This window comes from Sceloporus occidentalis, unplaced genomic scaffold (genome assembly GCF_023333645.1).
Source record: "Sceloporus occidentalis isolate IW3139 unplaced genomic scaffold, rSceOcc1.0.p SCAF_114, whole genome shotgun sequence".
NCBI classification, from domain to species: domain Eukaryota; kingdom Metazoa; phylum Chordata; class Lepidosauria; order Squamata; family Phrynosomatidae; genus Sceloporus; species Sceloporus occidentalis.
This window is the reverse complement of record NW_028317094.1, coordinates 1217411-1243688: the sequence shown is the minus strand read 5'-3', so window position 1 is coordinate 1243688 and position 26278 is coordinate 1217411. Positions and strand designations below refer to the sequence as shown.

At 43.1% G+C, this 26278-nt stretch overlaps 3 protein-coding genes across 3 annotated transcripts in view; all 3 read right to left on the bottom strand.

Annotated features, from left to right (window-relative positions):
- Window positions 1-1384: 1384 nt before the first annotated feature.
- On the bottom strand, window positions 1385-12283 carry LOC149282452 (uncharacterized). The gene is made up of 3 exons (XM_089498161.1): window positions 12188-12283; window positions 6035-6155; window positions 1385-2164 (listed from the first exon to the last, which is right to left on the bottom strand). The coding sequence occupies exons 1-3, from the start codon at window positions 12281-12283 to the stop codon at window positions 1431-1433; spliced, it is 951 nt and encodes a 316-aa protein (XP_089354287.1). The 3' UTR covers window positions 1385-1430.
- A 3689-nt stretch (window positions 12284-15972) lies between these two features.
- On the bottom strand, window positions 15973-17457 carry LOC149282451 (uncharacterized). Its single transcript, XM_089498220.1, has one exon. It carries the CDS (start codon window positions 17055-17057, stop codon window positions 16422-16424), a length of 636 nt encoding a protein of 211 aa, XP_089354346.1. The 5' UTR covers window positions 17058-17457; the 3' UTR covers window positions 15973-16421.
- A 3820-nt stretch (window positions 17458-21277) lies between these two features.
- The window catches only part of LOC149282450 (uncharacterized), a 60143-nt gene continuing 55142 nt past the window's right edge, over window positions 21278-26278 (bottom strand). Inside the window, exon 5 of the mRNA XM_089498160.1 lies at window positions 21278-21285. Within this exon, the coding sequence (XP_089354286.1) occupies window positions 21278-21285 (8 nt within the window). The remainder of the gene's footprint in view (window positions 21286-26278) is intronic.

Genomic DNA, 26278 nt, shown 5'->3' with positions numbered 1-26278 from the left:
CCACTTCTTTTAAGCAAGATGGAAAATAGCCCTAACTAAGAGATGCATCTATGATATATCTCAGGTGATATAAAAAGGGCAAGGGTCGGGAGGGCAAGTTCTCCTCTTCACACTTCCAAGGAGCTTGTCCACACTCTCAGTACTCAGATTCAAATTGATCCAGTATGATCTTACTCATGGACACCTCACTTACAGCCTCTGCAATAATGCTGATGTCCAATTTGGCTCTTATCTGAGAGATATTATCTGTGAAATAGTTGTTTAAAGTATCATAGTGAGCTGTCGAAGGCTCTAATAATGGGTTCTGGGAGGAAGGTGCCTGAAACAGGTCCCAGATCCAACCCACAACCCCCCACCCCCCACCCCCCGACTTCAGCAGTCCCGTTATGCTTCTCTTCCCTTGGCACTTTCATTCCTTTATTCCTTCCTTCTCCTCTTTTAACATACATCACTTCAAGGGGGTCCAAGGCCCTTTCAGCGTGATCCCAGAACCATGAGATTCCCCCAAATGAATGAGGGCTCTCCCCACTTCCCGCCCTCAGAGCAGCTTCAGGGGATGAGAGTCTGCATGCGCAGATGCCCCCAAGGACCCTCTTCAGCATGCACAGGGATCATAAGGCCTTTGCTGCTGCTGCTGCCGCTGCTTATTCCGCTGGCGGCCTTTAGAAGAAGGGAAGGACTACGGCCTTTTTTCCTTCCTTCCGGAATGGAGCCCAAGCTGCAGAGCTGGACTCAGGAGGGAAAGACTGGGAAGGCTCTGCTTTGTACATATACCTCTGTCTCTCTGAGTATATATGTGTGTTTGCCTCTGTTTTTATGTCTGGGAATGGAGCTGAGGGCTGAGGCGAGAAGAAAGGGTACATTTTGTGCAAATGCAGAATTTCTGTACACCAATGAGTCCAGTGTGTTGAAACAACAAAAACTTTATTTCAAACACATAATCAGAAATGCAGTGTTTAAGTCAGAGCTGCCCTCCCCAAAGCAAACGTAAAACCCCAAAACCTAAAACATCACACTCGTCCAAACCTGGCCCCCACCTCCAATTCCCACAGTCTATGTCCCACAGATAACAAGCCCCCCTTTGCATTCCCACAAACTAGCCCTTTCTGTTAATACCTGTCCCCAACTTTCTTCAGCCAACATCGAACAAATTCCAAATGCTATCATTCCCATAACTATTCTAACCAGCTGCAGCCAATCCCACCCCTCTGTTTAACTAACCTATTCCACCACCATGATCCCCACTCAAATTTATAAACGAAAGCAATAATCTATAATAAAGGCAATTAAAATAACAAAATATAATTGAAAAACATAAACAGGCATATGGACACACAAACCTAACACACGGAATCACAAGGGCTTTTTCTTATCACCACAAGATTTAAAATATATTCTTTGTTTTGCTTCTTGATATATTTAATCTTAGTTCATTTCTGGAATTTGTGTGGCTTCTCTCCTGTGTGGACTCTCTGATGTGTCACAAGGTATGACTTGGAAGAAAAACATTTCCCACAATGCTGGCATTTGTGTGGCTTCTCTCCTGTGTGGACTCTCTGATGTCTCACTAGGTCTGACTTCACAGAAAAACATTTCCCACAATGCTGGCATTTGTGTGGCTTCTCTCCTGTGTGGACTCTCTGATGTCTTTCTAGGTTTGACTTTGAAGAAAAACATTTCCCACAATGCTGGCATTTGTGTGGCTTCTCTCCTGTGTGGACTCTCTGATGTGTCACTAGGTTTGACTTGGAAGAAAAACATTTCCCACAATGCTGGCATTTGTATGGCTTCTCTCCTGTGTGGATTCTCTGATGTGCCAATAGGTATGACTTTGAAGAAAAACATTTCCAACAACGCTGGCATTTGTATGGCTTCTCTCCTGTATGGACTCTCTGATGTGCTAATAGGTATGACTTTGAAGAAAAACATTTCCAACAACGCTGGCATTTGTATGGCTTCTCTCCTGTGTGGACTCTCTGATGTGCCAATAGGTCTGACTTCTGAGAAAAACATTTCCCACAATGCTGGCATTTGTATGGCTTCTCTCCTGTGTGGACTCTCTGATGTCTCACTAGGTGTGCCTTTGAAGAAAAATATTTCGCACAATGCTGGCACTTATGTGACTTCTTTCTTGTGTGGACATTCTCGTGAGTGACAAATTCTTCTGTAAAGGAGGACAATGACAGACAAGACTGAATCTCAGTGTTAAGAGAGGAAAGGGTTACGCCAAGATTTAGCCCCACGTTTATCCCTCCCTATTTGAGATTAAATTAATAATGTTGGTGTGAGTGACCTGAGCATGACCCTGTTCTGGATGCCCCAAATCGATATAATGACTGTATCCTTACTCAGAGCTACCAAAGAAGAAATTGAAGAGGAACTGTCATGAGGAAATCAGTAGAAGCAGATAGTCAGCCAGTTGAAAAATATTCCAATATATATATGTAAAAATGCTTTGATTGAAAAGTGGCATCATTTCCTGTGAGACTGCCATAGAGTCTTGAGTCAGAGCACATGGCATGATGCAAGCTAACTGCAGAGGAAGCTTCATGCTGTGTGGCACCAGGAGATGACTCACAACCAATACAGTATACAGCTCACATGTGGATTGATGTGGGTTGGAGTTGTGTGTACAAGAGATTGTGAAGTTGATGAAAGTCAGAGAGGAGAGCTGGTACATATTTGTTTTCTATTGCAACTCAAGCTAAAGAACCTCCAAGGACTTGGAGGAAATCAACTGGGTCTGTGAGTTATTTTTAAGTGTGGAAAGTGGTTAATGCATTGCCAATGCCTATATCTGGAGATTTGCTTCTGTTCTGGCTGTGTTATTATTGAACCCTGGGAGTGTCACCTTCAGACTGTGCTATACATTGGCTTTGAATGGGACCAGAATTCAGACCAGAATTCAGAGCCAAGAAGGACCTGAGAGCCGGTGTGATAATCCTTTTTGGCTGAAGTATTTCCACCAAGCACCCATTTCATTTAATTCAGTTTCAGACAATTCTTTCCCCACCCAAGAAACATGCTAAAGCAATTCCAAGTTATGGAACAACTTGCCGGAGGAGATCCGTCTTAACACCACCTTGGATGCTTTCAAGAAAGGACTTAAGACGGATCCCTTCCGGCAGGCTTACCCAGCTGACCTCTTGTAAAGAACTTAAGGAAAAATTCCACATCTGATCACAACGGTGCATTTTAAATGATGTTTTTATTTGTCCCAAATTGAGTTTTAAGCGTTTTGTTGTTTTACTGTGTGTAAATTGGATGCTATTGTTGTTTTGTGGCTATTTTACGGTTGTAATTCCGCCTCGCTCCATTGAGAGAGACAGGTAAATACAAATAAAACTTATTATTATTATTATCAGTATAATCTGTGAGGTTGGTGGCTGCCTCCCAATCCCCAAGGCCCCTCTCCTGGCCCTTCCCAGAGGTCCCTTTCTCTCCGCACAGAGCTAGGCGATCCTGGCTTTGCTCCTGCCTTCCCCTCCTGGCTCCCATAGGCCTAGAATCATAGAGATGGAAGAGACTACAAGGACCGTCCAGTCCAACCCCATTCTGCCATGTAGGAATCAAAGCATCCCTGACAGATGGCCATACAGCCTCTGTTTGAAGATCTCTAAGAAAGGAGACTCCACCAAAATCTCAGAGGGAGTTTGTTCCATTGTCGAACAGACCTTACTGTTAGGAAGTTCCTTCTAATGTTTAAGTGGAATCTCTTTTACTGCAGTTTGCATCCATTGTTCCGTGTTCTAGTCTCTGGAGCAGCAGAAAACAAGCTTGACATTCCTTCAAATATTTAAACAGGGCTATCATATTACCCCTTAACCTTCTCTTCTCCAGGCTAAACATCTCTAGTTACCCAAGTCGTTCCTCATAGTTTCCAAATCCTGCACCATTTTAGTCGCCCTCCTTTGGAGATGCTCCAGTTTCTCCACATCCTTTTTGCACTGTGGTGCCTAGAACTGGATACAATATTCCAGGTGAGGCCTGACCAAAGCAGAATACCATGGCACTATTACTTCCCTTGATCCTGACACTATACTTCTATTGATGCAACCTAAAATCGCATTGGCCTTGTTAGCTGCCGCATCACACTGTTGACTCATGTTCAACTTGTGGTTTACTTGGACTACCAGATCCCTTTCACACGTAGTTTCATTCAGCCAGGTGTCCCCCATCCTATATCTGTGCATTTCATCCCCCTCTTAAGCCTGATCCCTTTCCCTTTTTCCCTCCACTCTCCAACCTTTCCTCTTGCCCATCTGCACTGCTTCAGTATTTCACCTTCACCATCTCTTTCCTGCCTTTCTGTTTTTCACATTCGCTCCTTCGCTCGATCATAGACACACACCTATTTATGTGATACATAAAAGGGACACTTTGAAGCTCATTTGTTGAGAAAGGCAGGATAATCCATATACAAATTACTCATTGGGAAAGGCAAAGCAAGGGGGCTGGGACCTGGACTTCTGTTTTGGTGAGGATAAAGCACCAGGGAGCAGTATTAAGACATCTCTAAGACAGGGATGGGCTACTGTTGGGGATTGGGGGCGTCACATTGGCCCCCTGGGGATCTCAGGGGCAACCACACATTGTATTGCCTTAAAATAGGAATAAAGTTTTGTGCCTCAGTATCCCATTGCATCCCTTTGGGGAAGTGAAGCAGAACCTCAAAAGGCTGGAAGAGGGCCAAAAAAGGAAACATACTCAGAGATGTGCTACCATTTCAATGAGAAATGCATTACTAGTAATCTCCATGCTGTCTTCCTACAAAATCCTAGCATTGGTGAGATATCTGGGGGCGGAACTTAGTTTCAGAATTAAAAAGTCCTTTGCTTCCACCAAAAGGTTTATTGAGAAACTCAGGCAGAAGGATCCATTAATAAGTCTAAGCTGTCTCTGAAGTGTCTAAACCTTTTCCCTCCGTCATTAACTATCTTCACACTCCTCCCTTTTCCTCCCTTTCAGCCCCTAACCAGCCCGGCTGCCAAGGTACCTCTTGCCTTCTCCTTCCACCGTTCACATGCGCCTCTCCCTCCTGGGGCATGTCTGCCACCCAGAGTTCACAGACCAGGCAGTTAATAGCCTCCACAACTGCTTCCCTTCCCCAAAGCCATTCTAGGCCCCAATATCCTTACCAACTACTTAAAACTACTAGCATTTAAACTACTAACAATCCCCCCTAAACCGCAATACCATTGTGGATGAACCACAGAACCTGCTTCTCACAATTGGCAGTTTATAATGCAGTATTTGGAATCCTTATAAAGTGGAGAGCAATAGTGCCTCACTAAACTACAAATTCAAATATTCTACAGGATGTTGCTATCACAATTAAACTACGCTTCAAAGGGATCTAGGACTCCTAGTAGACCACAAGTTGAACTTGGACCAACAGTGTGATGCGGCAGCTAAAAAGGCCAATGTGATTCTAGGCTGCATCAATACAAGGATAGTTTCTAGATCAAGGGAAGTAATAGTGCTGCTCTATTCTGCTTTGGTCAGGCCTTACTTGGAATAATCCTGTGTCCAGTTCTGGCCTCCGAAATTCAAAAAGGATGTTGACAGGTTGGAACATGCCCAGGGGAGGGCAACCAAAATGGTGAAGGATCTGGAAACCATCAAGCCCTATGAGGAGCGGCTTAGAGAGCTGGGTATGTTTACCCTGGAGAAAAGAAAATTAACAGCGGATATGATATCCATGTTTAAATATTGGAAAGGGTTGTATTGAGGATGGAGCAAGCTTGCTTTTTGCTGCTACAGAGAAAAAGAGACACCACAATGGATGCAAACGACAAAGAAAGAGGTTCCACCTAAACATTAGGAGGAACTTTGGGACAGTAAGAGCTCTTCGACAGTGGAATATACTTCCTTAGAGTTTGGTGGAGTTCTCTTCTTTGGAGGTCTTTAAACCAAGGCTGGATGGGGCTTGGAATGTGTATTCCTGCATGGCAGAAGAGGGTTGAACCTGATGGCCCTTGTGGTCTATTCCAACTCTATGATTTTATAATGCTAGTGGATTCCGGTTCCTTACCCACAGAGGCCACATTCTCATAATTTTCCATCATTACAGAACTGTACATAAGTCTCTGCTTCTTCGTCAAAAGTTTCCATTCGTCCTCGGTGAAATATACTGCCACATCCGCAAAGGTCACCTGCAACAGAAAATAGCCCTCATCCAGAGAGTGACTAAGCAAAAGGGGAGGAAAGCACATGGTGCATCCAAATATTATTTGATCCCTTTAGAATTCAGTCTAGGAAATAAACTTTAAATGCTGTCAGCAAGAAAAAAGCTACTGCCTTTGAGATCCAGTTTGTCTCAAATCTTTTCAATATAATATACAATATAATAAACAATATAATTTAGGCCATGGCTGGGATATTGATGATGGATTAGGATACTGACTATCCCAACACATAGAGTACATTTAGCCACCAAAGAATTTTTATAAAGCAGTTCTGGGGAGCACTCTGGGGTTGAGGGTCACTGGGCCCAACCCCAATTTATATCCAGAGACATTCTCCCATAGCCCCCAACATTTCATTGATGGGAAAAGCAAGACACATGTGGACAAGCAACCCAGAAGGCAGTGAAGATGGCCAAAGTTGTTTATGAGGAAGATCACACAAGCTAGGAAAGACACAGCAGTTTCCTTTTGCTTCAGCCTCCTGCAAAGGGCCATATCCAGTTTCCTTCTTTCCTCTCCTCTCCCCACTTTTGAGCTGATAGGCTGCAAACTCAATTGCACTCAGGAACTGAAGTGAGTTGAGAAAGGGGAAAGTGGGAGGAGGATAGACCAACTGGGACATTTTTAAAAGCCCCTGAATAAGTGAGGTGACAGAGGATTAACCAGGACTGTCTCTGCCAAACTTGGACAGTATATGATTTGCTTCCTTTCATAAATTGACCCAGAAGTGACACAGATGAAGCTAATAGGATAGTGACTCACCAAAGAGCTGTTGTACTTCGGCAGCCTCTTTCTGTTGGAGCCCAACTCCCTCCGCTTGGCCTCTGTGTTGGCCATCAGGTGGTCAAGGGGTCCTGGTGGCCCTGCACTTGGTCACTTTCAGCAAGAGAGGCCCCAAAGCCGTGTCCAAAGAGGCCGAGATGGAGTTCCTGAGAAAAGGGGCCAGGGTTAGGATTGGCTTGGCAAGAAACCCTGCAGCACTCAAAGACACAGAGAACAGCATCCTGCTGGTGACAAACGCAGGTGACACATGCCTCTTTTGGGCTGATGCAGAGGTGGGCATCCCCTTCCTCCCTCTGCACCAAACAAAGCCCCCTGGACCTAGCATAGATTCACTGCAGCTCCCCTACACAACAGATACTCCATGCCTTCTTAGGGTGGTTGGAGATTAGGGGATGGGGAATTGGAGAGGGCCCTGGTTATGTCCCCGTAGATAGATGTGAAATGAGGGCATCACAAATAAATAAATCATCTGCTGAAACCTCCAGTGCTTTTCCCCAGCATCAGCCCTTTTCCCAAGAAGGCTGCATCCGCACTATATAAATAAGGCATTTTGACACTGGTTTAACCACTCAGTGCTATGGAATCCTGGGATTTTACATTCTCTGCCAGAGAGCTCTAGTGTCACAACAAACTACAAATCCCAGGATTCCACAAAATGGAGCCAGGAGAGTTAAAGTGGTTTCAAACTGGATTATTTCTTCAGTGCAGATACAGCCTGAGATGGTTGTAAAAGGGCAGAAGTACCCATGTCTTGTTTCATTCTTGGTAATCTGAGTTATTCTGGTCTGTCTCCTTCCTTCTTGTCTGAAAATCTATTAATAAGGAAACTGGGGAGACTTTTAAAACCTCCCAAAGGAGCCACTTTTGGCCTTTTTAAGGGACTATCCTCCTCTTAGAAGCCAAAGCCCAATGTTTGTGAATAATAATAATAAGACTTGTATTAAAACTATCCTCCCCATTTCTGATCCCTTTTAAAACCCATGTTCCCCAGAAGGAGCAGAGCTGTGTAAGAAAACCCTCTCAGAAAAGAGACACAAAAGACACACAAAGGGACACACTTCCTTCCTTTTGGCCCAAGGAACCTGGCCTCCTTCTGACTCTGGAGCCTCAGGAGAGAAAGAGAAGCCTCTGTTCAACTGAAGCCTCAGAGAAGGTTCTGGAACAATATTCCCCACAGTCACAGGCAGCACAAAATGGCCACCAGAACACAAAGTGGCCACCTCCAACTCAGCGCTTGGCAGTTGGAGGCCTCAGCACAGCAGTGAAGCCTACCGCTTCCAGGCCTTGTCCCTCTGCTCCCTCTCCACTCCCTCACTCCTTCCTTCCCTCCTTGTCTGTATCTCTCTCTCTGTCCCTTTCTCACTCTCTGCTCCTCATTCACTCTTCTGCGCACAGAGCTAAATAGAGAGGCAGAAGCTCCTCCCCTTCTTCAGTCTGGCCAATGAGGACAAAGGAGCTGGAAGGCCCCGCCCCCTGCCCCACCCTCACAGGCTCCTCCTGCAGTTAATATGGAAGAAGGCAGGAGGGACTGAGGGACCCTGGAGCCCCAGCCACACGGACACTGGCCAAAGTCACACATTCCCAGAACCTAAGACCCATGAAGTGGCAGCCCTATGCAGGGCAGGACCCTCCTCTCTCTGCCCCTTTGGATGCTGGGAGATCCAGTCCAGGGAATGCACTGTAAACCCCATTGGCAAGAGACAAGGCTACTACTACTCTCTGATGTCTCACTAAGTGTCAGAACCTATTATTAAGATCAGTTATAAGGTTATATCTTTTGAGTTCATGAACATTCACTTGATTTTAAAACCTCCCAAAGGAGCTACTTTTGGGGTAGTTTGGGGGACAATCGTCGTCTTAGTGGCCCTCCTATTAGAGACCCCTCCTCTTTTGACCCAAATCCTTATGAGGCCAAAAAACCCTTTCTTAGGAAGCAAACACCGAATATCTCAGGAAGGCTCTATATCTGTGAGGTTTGGAATCCTCTGATCAATGGCTCACAACCAAACGTATACCAAAAGTAGAAAGTCTATTGTAAGAGCATTGCAGTAGTGATCTGTAACACTTTTTTGCAGAGTCTGAGGCTTCAGAGGAAAATGTACACTTTTAAAATTATTATTATTATTAACCTTTATTTATAAAGCGCTGTAAATTTACACAGCGTTGTACATACAAAAATGCCCCCTCTGCTATTTCCCCACCCCACATACACTTAGCCAGGTCCCCATCACAACCCAGCCTCACTCAAGACATTTGCAACATTGCCAGCTAGTTATCTAAAACAACTTCCAAAGCAGTTAATAGGGCCCCACTTAGAAACTAACACCAACTTTAATATTCTTCCCATATACCCTCCACCCCCCCCCCCCAACATCTTAGCTAAGAGAACAATATAGATCAGATATCTCAAGACATACATGAAGTGATTATATAGGAACTGAATATATACAACATTATAACTGATCTCAATAACAGGTTCTGACAATATCTCCCAAGGCCCCCTCCCTCCAGGACCCCCTTCCACTCTTCCCTCAGTCTCTCTCTCTCTCTCCTCTGAAGGCCTCAAACTGCCAACTGCCAAGAGCTCAGGCAGAGGCAGCCATTTTGTGTTCTGGGGCCATTTTGTGCTGTTTGTGACTATGGAGAATGTTCCAGAACCTTCTCTGAGGCCCCAGTTGAACAGAGGTATCGCTTTCTCTCCTGAGGCTCCAGAGAGAGAAGGAGGCCAGGCTCCTTGGGTCAAAAGGAAGGAAGTGTGTCTCTTTGTGTGTCTAGTCCTCTCCTTTCTTGGGAGACTCTGTGGGGCCATGAGATTTTTTGGGGGGGGAGGGGGAATCCCAGAGAAACCAAGGAATCTCAGAGTATGATCAAGATTACAAGGTTGTTTCTCAGGAAGGAGAAGCAAACTAGGAGAGGATACAGCCTTTTGCTTTTGCCTGAGCCTCTGGGAATAGGGTTGCCATAAGTGAGGACCTCCAAACCGGGACAAATGTAGGGCAACATTTTCAAATGTAGGACACGTTTTTATAAAAATGGAGGACGCACCAAAATTGAGTTTTTTAAAAAAAATGTTAATATAAATGCATGTTTTTAGGCATGATCAAAATGGAGGACATTTTGGCATTATTCTTAGACAGATGGAAGAAATGTACTTGCCCTCGGGTTCAACTTTACTTCTCAGAAGTGTGTACTTGGGCAAGGGATTGTGGTTTTTCTTCACTGCACATGAGTTTGTAAAAATCAAAGCAAGTTACATTGGTCGTGCCTCATAGGCTTGTTGATATCAATATCACCATCATCATCATCATCATCATCATCATCATCATCATCATCATCATCACTATAATTGGCCAAGAAAGGCAGACTTGTTAGCATTCAAAGCACCATAAATACACAAAAAATGAACTTGCATATATTTAATAATAAAAAATAATGAAAAAATAAATAAAAAACAAGGCAGAGGTGTATATATTTGATAATAAAAATTAATGTAATAAAATAAAAATCAAGCAATAATAAAAATTAATGTAATAAAACAAAAACAAGCAATAATAAAAATTAATGTAATAAAACAAAAACAAGCAATAATAAAAATTAATAAAATAAAACAAAAACAAGCAATAATAAAAATTAATAAAATAAAACAAAAACAAGCAATAAAATTAATAAAATAAAATAAAAACAAGCAATAATAAAATTAATAAAATAAAATAAAAACAAGCAATAATAAAAATTAATAAAATAAAACAAAAACAAGCAATAATAAAAATTAATAAAATAAAAAATAAAAAGCAATAATAAAAAATAAAAAAATTAAATAAAATAAGTATTTCATATTTTTAAATATAATTAAAAAAACCCAAAATACAAAGGCAGACCTAATGGCCAGAGACTCAGCTTTCCTCCTCCTCCTCCTCCTCCTCCTCTGGCCCAATTCTGCCCTGGCCTTCAGGCACACTTCTTCCAGCTCCTTCCTCCTCCTCCTCCTCTCCCCCCTCCTCCTCCTCATCCTCATGATGGCTGGCGCGGGAGGAAGGGAAGCAGGGCGGGCGCGGGGAGGAAAGGAGGGCAGGCACGCGCGCGCGCAGAGGAAAGGAGGGCAGGCGCGCGCGCACAGAGGGAATTGGGGCAGGCGCGCACGCGCGGGCGGAGGGAAGTGCCTGCCCCACTTCTCTCCGTGCGCATGCGCCTGCCCCGCTTTCCTCCGCACGCGTGCGCCTGCCCCGATTCCCTCCACGCGTGCGCGCCTGCCATGCTTCCCTTCCTCCTGCGCCCTCCTAGTGGGGGCGCCGTGGCAGCGGCGCTTCTGCCGCTGAGGAAGAGGAGGAAGGCGGAGCCAGAGGAGGAGGTGGGTTGGCGCCGCAGCAGCCGCATTAGCGGCAGCGGCAATGGCCGGAGCAGGCCCCCAAACTGGGAACAAGGCACGGGTGGGGGCCCAAACCGGACCGGGACCGGGAGGGGCCCCCCGAAACCGTGAATGGCATGGGGGCTGCCGGGTTATGGCAACCCTATCTGGGAAGGGGCCCTCTTCTCCTTTCTCCCTGGCTGTCTTCATGGAGGGCAGACTCCTTTTCCCCTTTGGACTCAGTTTGCAGCAATGGCAGTGAGCTCAAAAGAAGGGGAGAAATGGCAGCAGGAGGAGGAAATTGTGGCCTTTGAAGAGCAGCTGAAAAAGTGGGAGGGTAAAGAATGAACCGGGGGGGGGGGCTGCCAAACTGGGAGAGTTGGAGGGCATTCAGAAGGAGCTGGGCCTGGAAATGGAGGAGAAGGGGGCTTGCAAAATGACCTCCGTGGATGAGAAAGCTGGGTCAAGTCCATGAAATGAAATGGCCCAGTGAAATGGTGTCCATAATATAGGAGCCAGTGTGGCATAGTGGTTTGAGCATAGCTGGACGATGACTCTGTAATTCAGATTTGGAATCCCAGCTCTGCCATGGAAGACCATTGGGGGACTTTGGGCAAGTCACACTCTCTCAGCCTCAGCGAAAGGCAATGGGAAAACTATTCTGAAGACATTTGCCAAGGAAACCCTGTGATAGGTCTGCCTTAGGGTCACCATAAATTCAAAACGACTTGGCGCCACTCTTTCCTCTGCAAAAGTGCCGCAACAACCAAATTGAGCAGCACTGTTGCAGAGCAAAAATGGAGCGCACAGAAGCGGCTCCTTTTTGAGGTGCACTTCTACCACCCCAAAGAGCCAGTGATGGCACAGGTACGTTGCAGTTGCGCCGCCCCGTTTGGAGGTGGCACATCTGCAACATCACCGTTATGCGCCGTGTCTGGTGGGTGCGCTGCAGTTGTGGCACCCTCATCACTTGCAAGGGTTGCCATCTGTGTGGGCACTCCGCCTACCATGCAACCCTCACACGTGACCAGGGTGCCTCAAAGGCTTCTAAAGGCTTCTAAAAACAGATCAAAGCGGCTAACAGTAAAAGCACTGGTAAAACACAATAACAACTTGTCATTGTTGGGTCCCAAACCCTCCCAATTCCTCCCATCCACAATAAAATACAATTAAATTCTTAAACAATTATGAAAACAATTATTAAAAATAGGGCAGAAGCAGTTAGAGCAGTTGCTGAACAATTCAATTAAGAATTGAGACAAGTCTTGATGAGCTTTTTAAAGCCTTAAAGACTGGTGATATATCGGATCTCTTCTGGAGGCTGTTCCATAACTTGGGAGAAGGTCCTTTGTGTAACTGCAGGGAGCCTTGTTATTGCTGGCTGCAGTAAGTTTTTACTAGAGGACCTCAAAGTGTGGGGCAGATTGTATGGGAGAAGGGTATCCCGTAAGTAAGATGGACCCAAGCCATGGAGGGCTTTAAAGGTTATAACCAAGACCTTGTAGTGTCCCAGGAAATTAATGAGCAGCCATTATAGGTCTGATATGGACACCTCTAGATATTCCATTGACCACTCTTGCTGCCATATTTTGGATTGGTTGACATTTCCGGACTAAGTGCAAGGGTAGCCCTATGTAAAGTCATTGCAGAAGTCAAGACATGAGGTTACCAGCGCATGCATCATAGTTTCCATGTCCTCAGGTTCCAGAAAGAGGCACAGTTGGCGTATCAACCAAAGCTGATAACAGGCACTCCTTGCTGTCGCATCTATCTGAGCTGACATCTGGAGCTAAAGATTCAGGAGCACCCCCAAACTGCAGACATAGTCCTTTAGGGGAAGTGCGACCGCTTCCAGGACCGGTTGGAAAACCTCCATACCTGGATTAGGACCCCCAACAATCAGCACCTCCGTTTTATCTGGATTCAGTTTCAGTATGTTTTTCCCCATCCACCCCATTACTGCCCCAAGACATTCATTCAGAGGGGAGATGCCTCCCTTAGTTGACGCTGAGATATCTCTGGGTGTCATGAGGATACTGATAGCACCTGCCCCATGCCTCTGGATGATCTCTCGCAGCGGTTTCATGTAGATGTTAAACAGCATTGAAAGAAAGCATTCTTAAAGTTGTGCATAGATGGTACCTCACACCATACAACTTGCACACATTACTAAGAACCCCACCTCAAGCTGTTTGAGAGGATGTAATACTAGAGGTACCTTCCTGCGCATGTGGTACGGTTGTCCAAGTGTATTTGCATTTTGGCACTCAGTAGTTAACTTAGTTTCAGAAATGAGTGATCAAAAGATTGTCCCTTCTCCAGAACTTTTATTGCTTTCAGTGTGTATTTATGAAAACAAGACATTGCACAATAAAGACATTGTTGCATTTTTGTTGGCATTGGCCAGGATTGAAATTGCCAGGGCTGGGAAAACTGGAAAGGTCAATATGACTGATTGGTGGTCTCGATTTTGGGATTTTTAGTTTATGGAAAAGCTCACTGATCAATGTAGAAGGTTGCGGGGTGACTCTTCCTCTGCCTTTTGAAGAACGATGGTCCCACTTATGTGTGATCTCAACCACATTGTAGCAGAAGTGGCCTTCCTTTGTAATAGGATTCCCTTTCAACGATTGAACTGGTGCAAAGAAGGTATCTCTGTCTTCTGAGTCCATCCCTGTTTTTATGTAATGTTGCCCTTTTACATCCCATGTGACCATGAATATTTGAAATTGGTTTTTAAGGTTTAAGAAAAAACAGAATTAGTGACAGGACGCTGCCCCGAGGAACGCCAGATTTATGCTCCCTTTTAGAGGAGCAACTGTCCCCAAGCATCTCCATCTGGAATCTGCCTGAGAGATAGGACCAGAACCACTGCAACGCATTGCCCTTGATCCCCAATTCCCTCAGGCTTTCCATAAGGATGCCATGGTCAATGGTATCGAAGGCCTCTGTGAGATCCAAAAGCATCAACAGGGTCACATTTCACATGTCGATGCTCAAGCAAAGATCATCTACTAAGGCGGCCATAACAGTTTCAACTCCGTATCCCACCCTGAAGCCAGTTTGAAATTGGTCCATATAATCCATTTCATCCAAGACCGCTTGGAGTTGAAGAGCAACTGCCCTCTCAATCATGTTGTTTAGAAATAGAAGATGGGAGACCGGTCTGTAATTGTTCATCTCCAAGGGATCTAGGGAGGGCTTTTCCATAAACAGCCGTAACACCGCCTCTTTTAAGCAAGATGGAAAATAGCCCTCCCTAAGAGATGTATCTATGATATATCTCAGGTGAGTCCTAAGTGCATCTTCTCCTTGGAGGACCAGCCATGAAGGGCAAGGATCCAGAGGGAAAGTTGTCTTCTTCTCATTTCCAGGGAGCTTGACCACCTCCTTAGTACTCACAGATTCAAATTGATCCAGTATGATCTCATTCACAGAGTCACTGGACACCTGACCTATGGCCTCTGCAATAATGCTGGCATCCAAGTCAGGTCTTATTTAAAGCAGGGGTCCTCAAACTCCGGCCTCCAGATGTTTTGGACTTCAGCTCCCAGAATCTCAGATCATTGGCCAAGATGTCAGGGAGGGCATTATGAGGTAGGAAGGAAATTTGCATGTGGATGGTGATTGGCTGAGGGACAAAGAGGAAGGAGGAGCCTTTGTAGGGCTCTGTAAGTCTATTCAGATTGACTGTAGACTACTGAGGTAGGAAGGAAATTTGCATGTGGATGGTGATTGGCTGAGGGACAAAGAGGAAGGAGGAGCCTTTGTGGGGCTCTGGAAGTCTATTCAGATTGACTGTAGACTGCTGAGGTAGGAAGGAAATTTGCATGTGTGCAGTGATTGGCTGAGGCTTCTGGGAGATGAAGTCCAAAACCCCCTCCCCTCCATGGCCATGCCTCTCTCCAATGGTTCCCATGGCATCTATTCTCATAATAACCCCCCAAGTACCTGGGACCCAAGGAATCCTCCTAGTAGGGGGCAGGGAACGAAAGAGGGAGAGGAGACCTGGCAGGCCCCCTGCCTTTCTTTGAGAGAAGAAGAGGGGTTTCCTTCCTTCTTATAACCCCCCAAGGGGCCCCCAGAAGACCCTCCAGCCATTCCTCTGAATGAACAAGGGCTCTCCCCACTTCCCTCCCTCCATAAGAACAGACTGTGAGGGCAGCCATGGCTTCAGGGGCTGAGACTGTGCATACATAGATGCCCCCAAAGGCTCTTCCTCAGCATTCGCAGGGATTGCCAAGGCCTAGATGCTGCTGCTTATTCTGCTGGAGGCCTTTGCAGGAAAGGAAGGTATGGGCTGGGGGTTCAGCAGCCTCCCCTTCCTTCCCTCATTTCTTCCTTTGAGGAGATCGCAATGGAGGCCAAGGTGCAGAGCTGGACTCAGGAGGGAAAGCCAGGAAAGGAAGGCATTAGTTTTGAAATATAGCTGTCTCTGTGTATCCTGTATGTTTGTGTGTTTCTGTGCACGTATGTGTGTGTGTGCCCCTTCTGTTCTTATGGCTGGGAATGGAGCTGAGGACTGAAGAGAGAAGAAAGGGTCAGTTTTGGGCAAATTCAGAACTTCTGTGCATCAAAGAGTCCAGTGTGTTGAAATAGCAAATAACTTTATTGAGAACACACAGAAACCCAGTGTTTAAGCCAGAACAGCCCACTACAATACAAACAATACATTAAAACCCCAAACGTTCAACATCACCCTCTTCCAAACCTAGCCTCACCCCCAATTCCCACAGTCTATGCCCCACAGGTAACAAGGCCCCCTTGGCCATTCCCAGAAACTTGCCCTTTCGGTTAATACCCCAAAATTTTCTTCAGACAACATCTCACACTTTGCAATCCCATAACTATTCTATCCAGCTGCAACAAATCCCACCCCTCATCTACCTAATCTATACCACAATCCACGACAAATATACAACCCAAAGCAATTACCTATACTATTACCAATTAAAAACTAAACTTAACAAAATATGACTTTAAAACATAAACAGACATATGGACAGACAAAGCTAATAAACAAAATCATAAGGGCCTTTTCTTATTACCACAGGATTAAAAATATATTCTTTGTACTCCTTCTTGACAAATATAATGTTAGTTCATTACTGGGATTTCTGTAGCTTCTCTCCTGTGTGGCCTCTCTCATGTTTCACTTGGGCTGACTTGTCAGAAAAACCTTTCCCACAATGCTGGCATTTGTATGGCTTTTCTCCTGTGTGGACTCTCTGATGTTTCACTAGGCTTGACCTCTGAGGAAAACATTTCCCACAATGCTGGCATTTGTATGGCTTCTCTCCTGTGTGGACTCTCTGATGTGTCACTAGGTATGACTTCCAAGAAAAACATTTCCCACAATTCTTGCATTTGTATGGCTTCTCTCCTGTGTGGACTCTCTGATGTTTCACTAGGTCTGACTTTGAAGAAAAACATTTCCCACAATGCTGGCATTTGTATGGCTTCTCTCCTGTGTGGACTCTCTGATGTTTCACTAGGTCTGACTTTGAAGAAAAACATTTCCCACAATGCTGGCATTTATATGGCTTCTCTCCTGTGTGGATTCTCTGATGTTTCACTAGGTCTGACTTCGAATAAAAACATTTCCCACAATGCTGGCATTTGTATGGCTTCTCTCCTGTGTGGACTCTCTGATGTGTCACTAGGTGTGACTTCAAAGAAAAACATTTCCCACAATGCTGGCATTTGTATGGCTTCTCTCTGGTGTGGACTCTCCGATGCATGACAAGGATTGATTTGTAAGCAAAACGTTTCCTACAATGCTGGCATTTGTGTGACTTCTTTCTTCTGTGGACTCTCTCATGAATCAAATGTTTTTCTGTAAAGAAGGACAATGACAGACAAGACTGAAAATCAGAGTTAAGAGAGGGGGGTGTTGCCCCATGATTTATCCCTCATTAACCCCTCCTTATTAGAGATTAAATTAATAAAGTTGCTGTGAGTAACCCAAGTATGACCCTGCTGCTTATGCCCCTAAATCCATTGAATGGTTGCATCCTTACTCATAGGAGCTAGAAAGAATGGGGACTGCCTTGAATGATTCAGTAGAAGGAGATAGTCAAAGGACTGTTAAAAAATATTCTTTTAACCATGTGCAAAAAAAACACTTTGATTGACAGGCAGCATCATATCATGTGAGACTGCCATAGAGTGCTGAGTCAGAGACCAAGGCATGATGCAAGCTAACTGCAGAGGTCACTTCATGCTGTTTGGCACCAGGAGATGACTCCCAACCAATACAGTATGCAGCTCACATGCGGATTGGATTGGAGTTGTGTGTTCAGGAGACGGTGAAGTTGATGGAAGTTGGAGAGGAGAGCTTGCAAATGTTTGTATTGTTTTGCAACTCAAGAGAGAGAACCTCCAAGGATTTCGAGGAAATCAATTGTGTTTGTGACTTATTTTTAGTGTGGAAAGTGGTAAGTCATTGCCAATGCCTATATCTGGATACTTGCTTCTGTACTCTGCTATGTTATTTTTGAGCTGCATCTGGGTGCATCACCTCAGATTGCAATGTACATTGGCTTGTCAACGCAATCAAAATTCAGAGCCAACAAGGACGTGAGGCATTTGCATCAAACACCCACTGAATTCAATTCGGTTTCACACCATTCTTCCCCCACACAGGAAATATTCTAAAGTGATATAAACCTTTCTGAACCCTTGGTTTCTGCCCCCAAGCACCAATTTCACTATAAATATCAGCCCAGACTTGCTGTTCTTCAGTGTCAGTCCAGTTACAGACAGACACTCTGTTTGTTTTCTTGGCTAAGCACCTCCATGCACTCACCAACCCCAATTGTCGCGGGAACGACTGACCTCTTCCCACTCCAAATCCTCAACAATTGGAAGAAAGAGCTGGATAGATAATGTATCACCATTAACAAAGCCTTACATCTATTCACCACTCCCATCGTTGTTACCTAGTTCTTGCCTGTGTGTATGAACACTTATTTGTATGTGTCTGTGTGTTTTGCTTTCCCCCTAAATAAAACACAAAAACCTACTTCAAATCCCTCTGAATATCTGTTTGATTCAGGACCTGCTATAGCTTGGCTGAGTCCAGAGGTCACTATTGCCCCAGTAAAACTATTTTGTTCTATTCAGCTAATTCCTCTAAAAGCATAGATAGCACTTGCGGGTATCCTCCCTAGACTCGAGCAGTTTGGGTAACAAAGGACTTCTTGAATCAACCATGGAGCTAAGGAAGCTTAGGTAGGAAAAGAAACATTAGCGAAAAATGAATTTTTGTGTCAACTTTCCTCTCTTCATATACATTGCTGATAATTGCAATATGGAGCTCCTTAATATGTCTGAAAACAAGGCCTGAGCCATGTTCTCACAGTTCACTCAAACCAGTTCTTAAAATCTGTGAGGTTGGTGGCTGCCTCCCAATCCCCAAGGCCCCTCTCCTGGCCCTTCCCAGAGGTCCCTTCCTCTCCGCACAGAGCTAGGAGATCCTGGCTTTGCTCCTGCCTTCCCCTCCTGGCTCCCAAGGGCCTGATCTCCTTCCTTTTCTTCATCCGCTCTCCAACCTTCCCTCTTGCCATCTGCACTGCTTCAGCATCTCACCTTGAGCATCTCTTTCCCGCTTTTCTGTTTTTCACATTCCCTCCATCTCTCTATCACAGACAGAAACACACCCACATTGTGTGTGTGATGCATAAAAGGGACACCTTGAAGCCCATTTGTTGAGAATGGCAGGATAATCAATATACAAATAATGTATTAGGAAAGGGAGAACAAGGGGGCTGGGACCTGGATTCCAATTATGGTGAGGGTCAAATGCCAGAGAGGCACCTTAAAACAGCTTTAAGGCATCTCCAAGACTGGGATGGATTACTATTGGGGGTGGGGGTTACATTGGCCCCCAGGGGATCTCAGAGGCAACCCCACATTGTGTCACCTAAAAATATGGAATAATGTTTTGTCCCTTAATATCCCACAGCATCCGTTTTGGGAAAGTGGAGGCCATTTTGCCACTGTTGGGCCATCTCTGAGCCATTGCAGGGCCAAAGGATGTCTGTTCCCCAGAAAGCCTCTCCAGAGCCTCAAAAGGCTGGAAGAGGGGCCACAAAAGCCAGGAAACATGCTCAGGAATGGGCTGAGGACCATTTAAGGGCAAAAAGCATTAATCTCCATGGCTCCTTCCCACAAAATTCCAGAACTCGCAGTTTAGGATTCGATATTTAGAAACCTTACAAAGTGGAGAACAATAAATTAGAAATTCTACTATTCCACAGGAGGTTGTTATGGCAATTAAATTACGTGTGAAAGGGAACTAGGAATGGTAGTAGAGCACAAGTTGAACATGTGTCAACAGTGTGATGCAGCAGCTAAAAAGGCCAATTTGATCCTAGGCTGTATCAATAGGAGTATAGTGTCAAGATCCGGGGAAGTAATAGTGCCACTCTGTTCTGTTTTGGTCAGGGCTCACTTGTAATAATCCTGTGTCCAGTTCTGGGCACCACAATTCAAACAGATGTTGAGAAGCTGGAGCATGTCCAGAAGAAGGAAACCAAAATGGTGAATGGTCTGGAAACCATGCTCTCTGAGGAACGACTTAGGGAGCTGGATATGTTTAGCTTGGAGAAGAGAAGGTTAAGAGTGGATATGACAGCCCTGTTCAAATATTTTTATTTTTTTTTATTTTTTTAAAAATAATTTTTATTGAGTAAAACAAGAAGGAAAAAAACACAAGAAAAAAAAAAAGAAAAAGACATGTACCAAAAAAAAAACATACATTAAACACAATTAAAACACATTATACAATACCAACCACAAACAATTATATCTAACTAACACTTAACACTTAACACCTAACACGCACATGACTTCCTCTGCTGAGTAACAATTACACCATAAACCTCTTTCCTAGTCTACACATACTCTTGTTCGCAGTTAACTATTGAATCAAGGAAACTTAATCAAACTACATCTCTACCTATCTGTTACCCCCCATCCAGTTACAGTGATACGATATATTCTTACTAAATATAACTCTATATACTTCTTTAATGTCCTATCAAGGAGTGTCTTATAAATTTTTACATGAACTGCTTAGTAATTCTATCCTCTATAACATCTGCCCCTCCTCCTATCTATAAAATATCATAAATTATCATATATACATCCTTTTTCATTCTATAACATCCATATATCACAGTATTTAGGTTTTAGTCTACAATTGCCATAGATCTATTGGAGCTGTTTTCTTGTTTAATATAAGAGAACCAAGGAGCCCAGTCCCTCGAAGCCTTGGACGTAGTATCATTCTCCATGTATGATGATAGTATATCCATTTCAAACATTTCAAACAATTTAAATTTCCATTCTTCTATGGAGGGTAGTTCTTCAGATCTCCAATATTTTGCATATAGTGTTCTGGCTGCAACTATGGCAAAAAAAATCAATTTACCATATGATTTTTCCATCGATGGGTCTTCTATTATATTTAATAGATACATCATCGGGTCCGCACGAATATTGAACTTAAATATTTTCTTCATTTCTCCATGAATTTGTTTCCAATAATGTTGTGCCTTCTCACATCCCCACCAACTATGCAAGTACGTACCTAAGTTCTTTTGACACTTCCAACATGTACCCCTTGTTTCCTTATACATTTTTAAAATCTTATACGGTGTTAAGTACCATCTAAAAATTGATTTATAACAATTTTCTCTGATTTCAACATTTTTAGTGTACTTAATCCGTCTTTTCCATGTCAATTCCCATTGTTCCAACATTATATTCCTCTTTAGGTCTCTTGCCCACCTAATCATATACTCTTTAATGGTCTCCTCTTCCAATTCAAATTTCAAAATCAAGTTATAGAATTTCGATATCATTTTTACTTTGGACCCTTCTTTAACTATCCTTTCTAACTCTGAAATAGCGGGAGCAATGCCTTGATCTTTCTGGTCTACTTTAAACCTTTCCCTTAACTGCCTATAAGAAAACCAATTTAAAGTGAAACCCTCATTACTAATCTCCTCCTCTGTTTTGAGTTTTCCTTGACCCACATCGTATATGTCTTTATATCTGATCCACCTGTCTTCACTGTAAACTTCCCGCTTTAAAAAAGCTTCAGCTGGGGAGGCCCACAAGGGTATCTTTGGGCACCATCTGTATCTATATCTCGACCACACTCGCAACAGAGTTTTCCGAACAAGATGGGTATTAAATTCTCTATCCACTTTAGCTTTCCCATAAAATAGATATGCATGGAAACCAAACTTTAACCCAAAGTTTTCCACAGCCAAATTCCTATCATTATCCAATTTAACCCAGTCAAACATCCAATCTAAAACAGATGCTTCAAAATACCACTTAAGATTAGGGAGGCTCAATCCTCCGTTCTCGGTCTTGTCTTGCATAACTTTCAATTTAACTCTGGGTCTTTTACCGTGCCAAATAAACTTTGATAAATCTTTATGCCAATCCTTGAAAATCGAGTCCTTCGCAATTATAGGGATATTTTGAAATAAAAACATCAACCTGGGGAGTACAGCCATCTTTACCGTTGCTATCTTACCAAGCCAAGAGACTTGTAAATGCTGCCATCTCTCCAAGTCCCTTTTAATTTCTTTCCAAACCTTTATGTAATTATTTTGATATAATTCCGTATTTTTCGTTGTCAGATTTATCCCTAAATACTTAACCTGTTTCTTTCTTTGAAATCCAGTTTTTTCCACCACTTTTGCCACATCTTTATCTGACATGTTCATAGTCAACATCACTGTTTTTCTCTGATTAACCCTATATCCTGAAATTTTGCCATAGTCTTTGAGGATTTTCATTAGATGGTCTGCACATTCCAATATATTATTTATAGTAAACACCACATCATCTGCATAAGCCCGTAATTTATAAGAATAGTTCTTAACCCTAACCCCCCCGATTAAAGTATCCTTCCTAATCTTATTCAAAAGTACTTCCAGAGTCAATATAAATAGTAAGGGGGCAAGAGGACAACCTTGTCTTACACCCTTACTAATTTTAAACATTTTCGTTCTTTCCCCGTTAATAGAAATAATCGCCTCCTGATTTTGATAAATTTTCATAATCCAATTTAAAAAAGTGTCACCTATCTCCATTTTTCTCAACACCGCAAATATGAAATCCCACCTAACATTATCGAACGCCTTCTCGGCGTCTAAGAATATCAAAGCCAATTCTTTATTAACATTTTTCTCATGTATTTCTATTAAATTTAGTAAATTTCTTATATTATCTCTAATCCTTCTATTTGGTAAAAACCCATTTTGATCCCCGTGTATCCAATCACTCAAGATTTTTTTTAATCTCTCTGCCAAAATTGCTGCCAAAAATTTATAGTCCGAATTTAAAAGAGAAATTGGTCTAAAATTTTTTGGTTCCAATATTTCTTTATTTTCTTTGGGAATTAAGATTATGTTGGCCTGATTCCATGTCTGCGGTGTTACTGCATGGATAATTTCATTCATTGTGTCCTTCAACGGGGTTCCTAATTCATTTGCAAACAATTTATAATATTCATTGGTAAAACCGTCTAAACCCGGAGATTTCCCTTTTTTTGATTTATGAATAGCCTCGAGTACTTCTTGCAACGTGATGGGGGTATTCAATAATTGTCTTTGCTCACTCGTCAATCTCTTAATATCGTACCTCTCAAGAAACTCTTCCAGCGGGAACCGGCTGTCTCCTTTCTCAGTGTACAATTCCGAAAAGTATCTAACCAAAACTTTTTTAATTTGATTTTTTTCTGTCACTATTCTATCTCCATCCTTTACAGACACTATTGTTCTCTTACTTCTTTCTTTTTTCAGCCTATAGGCCAAGAGTTTACCAGGCTTGTTAGCTCCTTCCCAATATTTCGCTTTTACGAACTTCATCTTTTTTTCCATCTCTTCCACTAACAGGATTGAGATCTGTTTCTGTAGATATTTAATTTCGGTGATCGCTTCCTTATTCTTTGTATCCTCTTTCAAGATTTTCTCCCATTTCCCTAACTCTTCCGACAGTTTATTCAACTTTTCTTTCTTTCTCCTTGCCAATTCACAGGACTTTTGAATTAAACAACCCCTGATCACCGCTTTGGATGCATCCCATACTATATGCATCGGGGAGCCCTTATTGGAATTTTCCTTAAAATAATTTACAATTTGGCTACTAACATCAGATCTAACTTTATCATCTCTCAGAATATTTAAATTTAATCTCCAATAATACTCTCTAGAGCCAAATTCTAATTCCAAAATCACCGGGTTATGGTCGGACCACACCTTGGGACAGATTTTGACCTTACTGATTTTTGTTGCCAAATGTTCAGAAATCCAAAACATATCGAGTCTCGACCAAGATTTATGCCTATTCGAATAAAAGGTAAAATCCTTTTTATCACCGTATTTCACTCTCCAGGGATCTCGTAGAACAGCCAATTCTATCAACTCAAAGAAATCTCTGGGAAGTTTCCCTTGAGATTTTTTCTTTTTTTATGTCTGACACTCTATCTAAATTGGGATCCACCACCCCATTCCAATCTCCCAACATGATTACCGTATCATAATTCAATGAAATTAACTTATCTTTTAATTTTTTATAAAATTTACTTTTGTTATTCAAGGGGCCATAAACTCCAACCAGAAGAATTTTTTGGGCGTTATATTCCAATTCTACAATGAGAAAATAGGCTTCCGGATCCGCATAGATGATTCTCACGCCATATTTAGACTTGACATATATTGCTACACCTCTCTTTTTAAATTTTGTGGCAGCAACACATTCTTGACCAAGCTTAATGCATCTAAGGTGCTTAACATCTCTTTCCCTTATTCTTGTTTCTTGAAGGCAACAAACATCTAGATTCAACTTTTGAAGGTAATGGTATATTTTTTTCCCGTTTTTGAGGAGTATTCATACCTTGGACGTTCCAAGTACCAATTTTCAAAATATCCTGCAGACCCATAATGTATCTAGAAAATATAGCAGTCTACTAAAAATATATACTCACAGCAAACAGTATCAGTTATCAATTACACTACCTACTATGAACTACAACTATAACTCCTCTTTAATAACCAAATCCTAATATTTTTACTCTTTATGACAGAACCCTTATATACTGTTTCTGACACAGAATGGACCAGTCCCAATCCTTCAGGTATACATCACCAGTCTGAAGTGACAATTCTCCCATCTCAGTCTTTCAGGCAAGGAGCATCAGCGTGAAGTCATAATGAGCCTGAGTTCAAATTGGGCCAGTCTGAATCCTTCAGGTGAAGTCACAATAGTACCATCTCAATTCTTCAGGCAAGGAACCTCAGGCTGAGATCACAATGGTTCAGTTTCAATCCTTCAGGAAAGAAGCATCAGCATGAGGTTGCAATGGGCCAGTCTCAATCCTTTGGGTAAGGAGGACCACCCTGAAGTCACAATAGTACCATCTCAATCCTTCATCCAAGGAGCATCAGACTGAAGTCACCATGGGACAGTCTCAATGTTTCAGGCAAGAAGCATCAGCCTGAGGTCGCAATGGGCCAGTCTCATTCAGGGAAGGAGCACCAGCCTGAAATCACAATATGTCATGAATACTTTTATTCATGCATTTATTCATTTGGGATTCTAGGTTTACGTTTAGATTAGAGTTAAGATAGATGGGATTTATGGTGGGTTAAAATAATATGTTTTAATATGTGCATTAATAGAAGATACAGCGCGCCCGCGCCATACGCGGGTGCGCTTTACGCGGCTTGAGCATACGCTATCAAGCCGCGGGGCGCGCGCAGGGCAAAAGGGGTGGCACGTCCCATTCAATTGCATGGGCGCACGCGCCTGTTGCACCCCGCGCGCCACCGCACCACCATGCACGAGCCCCATTCTTTACAATGGGGCTTGAGCATAGGCAGAATTTGCCTTACGCGGAGGGATCCGGAACGGATACCCGCGTAAGGCGAGGGCCCACTGTACTAGAAAAAGGTAGAGAGATCATGGCTAAAGAATGTGATTGTTTGCTAGGATTGGAATGTGTGGGAATCATCCTTCTAACAGAGGCTTGAGTTTAAAAGACTGGTCTCTGTAAAAGGAGGGGGAACATAGAGAGTTACTGGTATTGTTATATTGTATTGTGTTGTTATGTGTTTATGCTTACTATATTTTTATATGGTATCATATTAGATTAGGATTGATGGGGTTTCATTTTATATATATATATATATATATATATATAGTTAAGCCATAATGTTAATTAAAACTGTTGTGTGGCTGAGTTCTGTGGTCCAAGGAGATAGGTGCAGTGGTTGGGATAAGGAACATGAGAGCTTAATAGTTTTTAGAAACGCTGCCACAATCCCAGATGGGAGGACACTGCGCAGGGAAGGGCTATCCAATTAATTAGCTTTATTGGTTAATGGGGTGGCGTTAATTTATGGTTATAAAAGTGATATAACTATACTTTCTTTCATTCCTGACAAAAAGTCACTTCTATTGCATGTATCTTCTTCTTCAATAAAAGCTGTTCCTTTTTCAAAGTACTGCCTTTTGTGTTGCAAGAAGGGCTGCACTTAGGACCCTGACAGATATCTCTCTCCTCTTCCATTCCCCCTGCTATCCCAAAAGGGCTGGAGAGCATACCAAACCAACCACAGAAACTTTCCCTGCTCTTGTGTAATGCCAGGTCAGTCCAAAATAAAAGGCACATAGTCCATGATCTCCTACTGGACCAAGAGGCTGACCTGGCTTGTTTCATGGAGACCTGGCTGGGTGATGAGAGCTCAGCCACCTGGGATCAGGCCTTACCAGCCGGGTTCTCCATCAGTGAGCAGGTAAAGGGAGTGACTTTGGTCCATGAAGACAATCTTGCTTTGGCCAGGATACCTATCCGTAAAATGGACCACATTGAATTTATTTACCTCAGCTTAAAGACTAGGGAAAGTCTAGGGATTGTGTTGGTTTACCGTCCGCC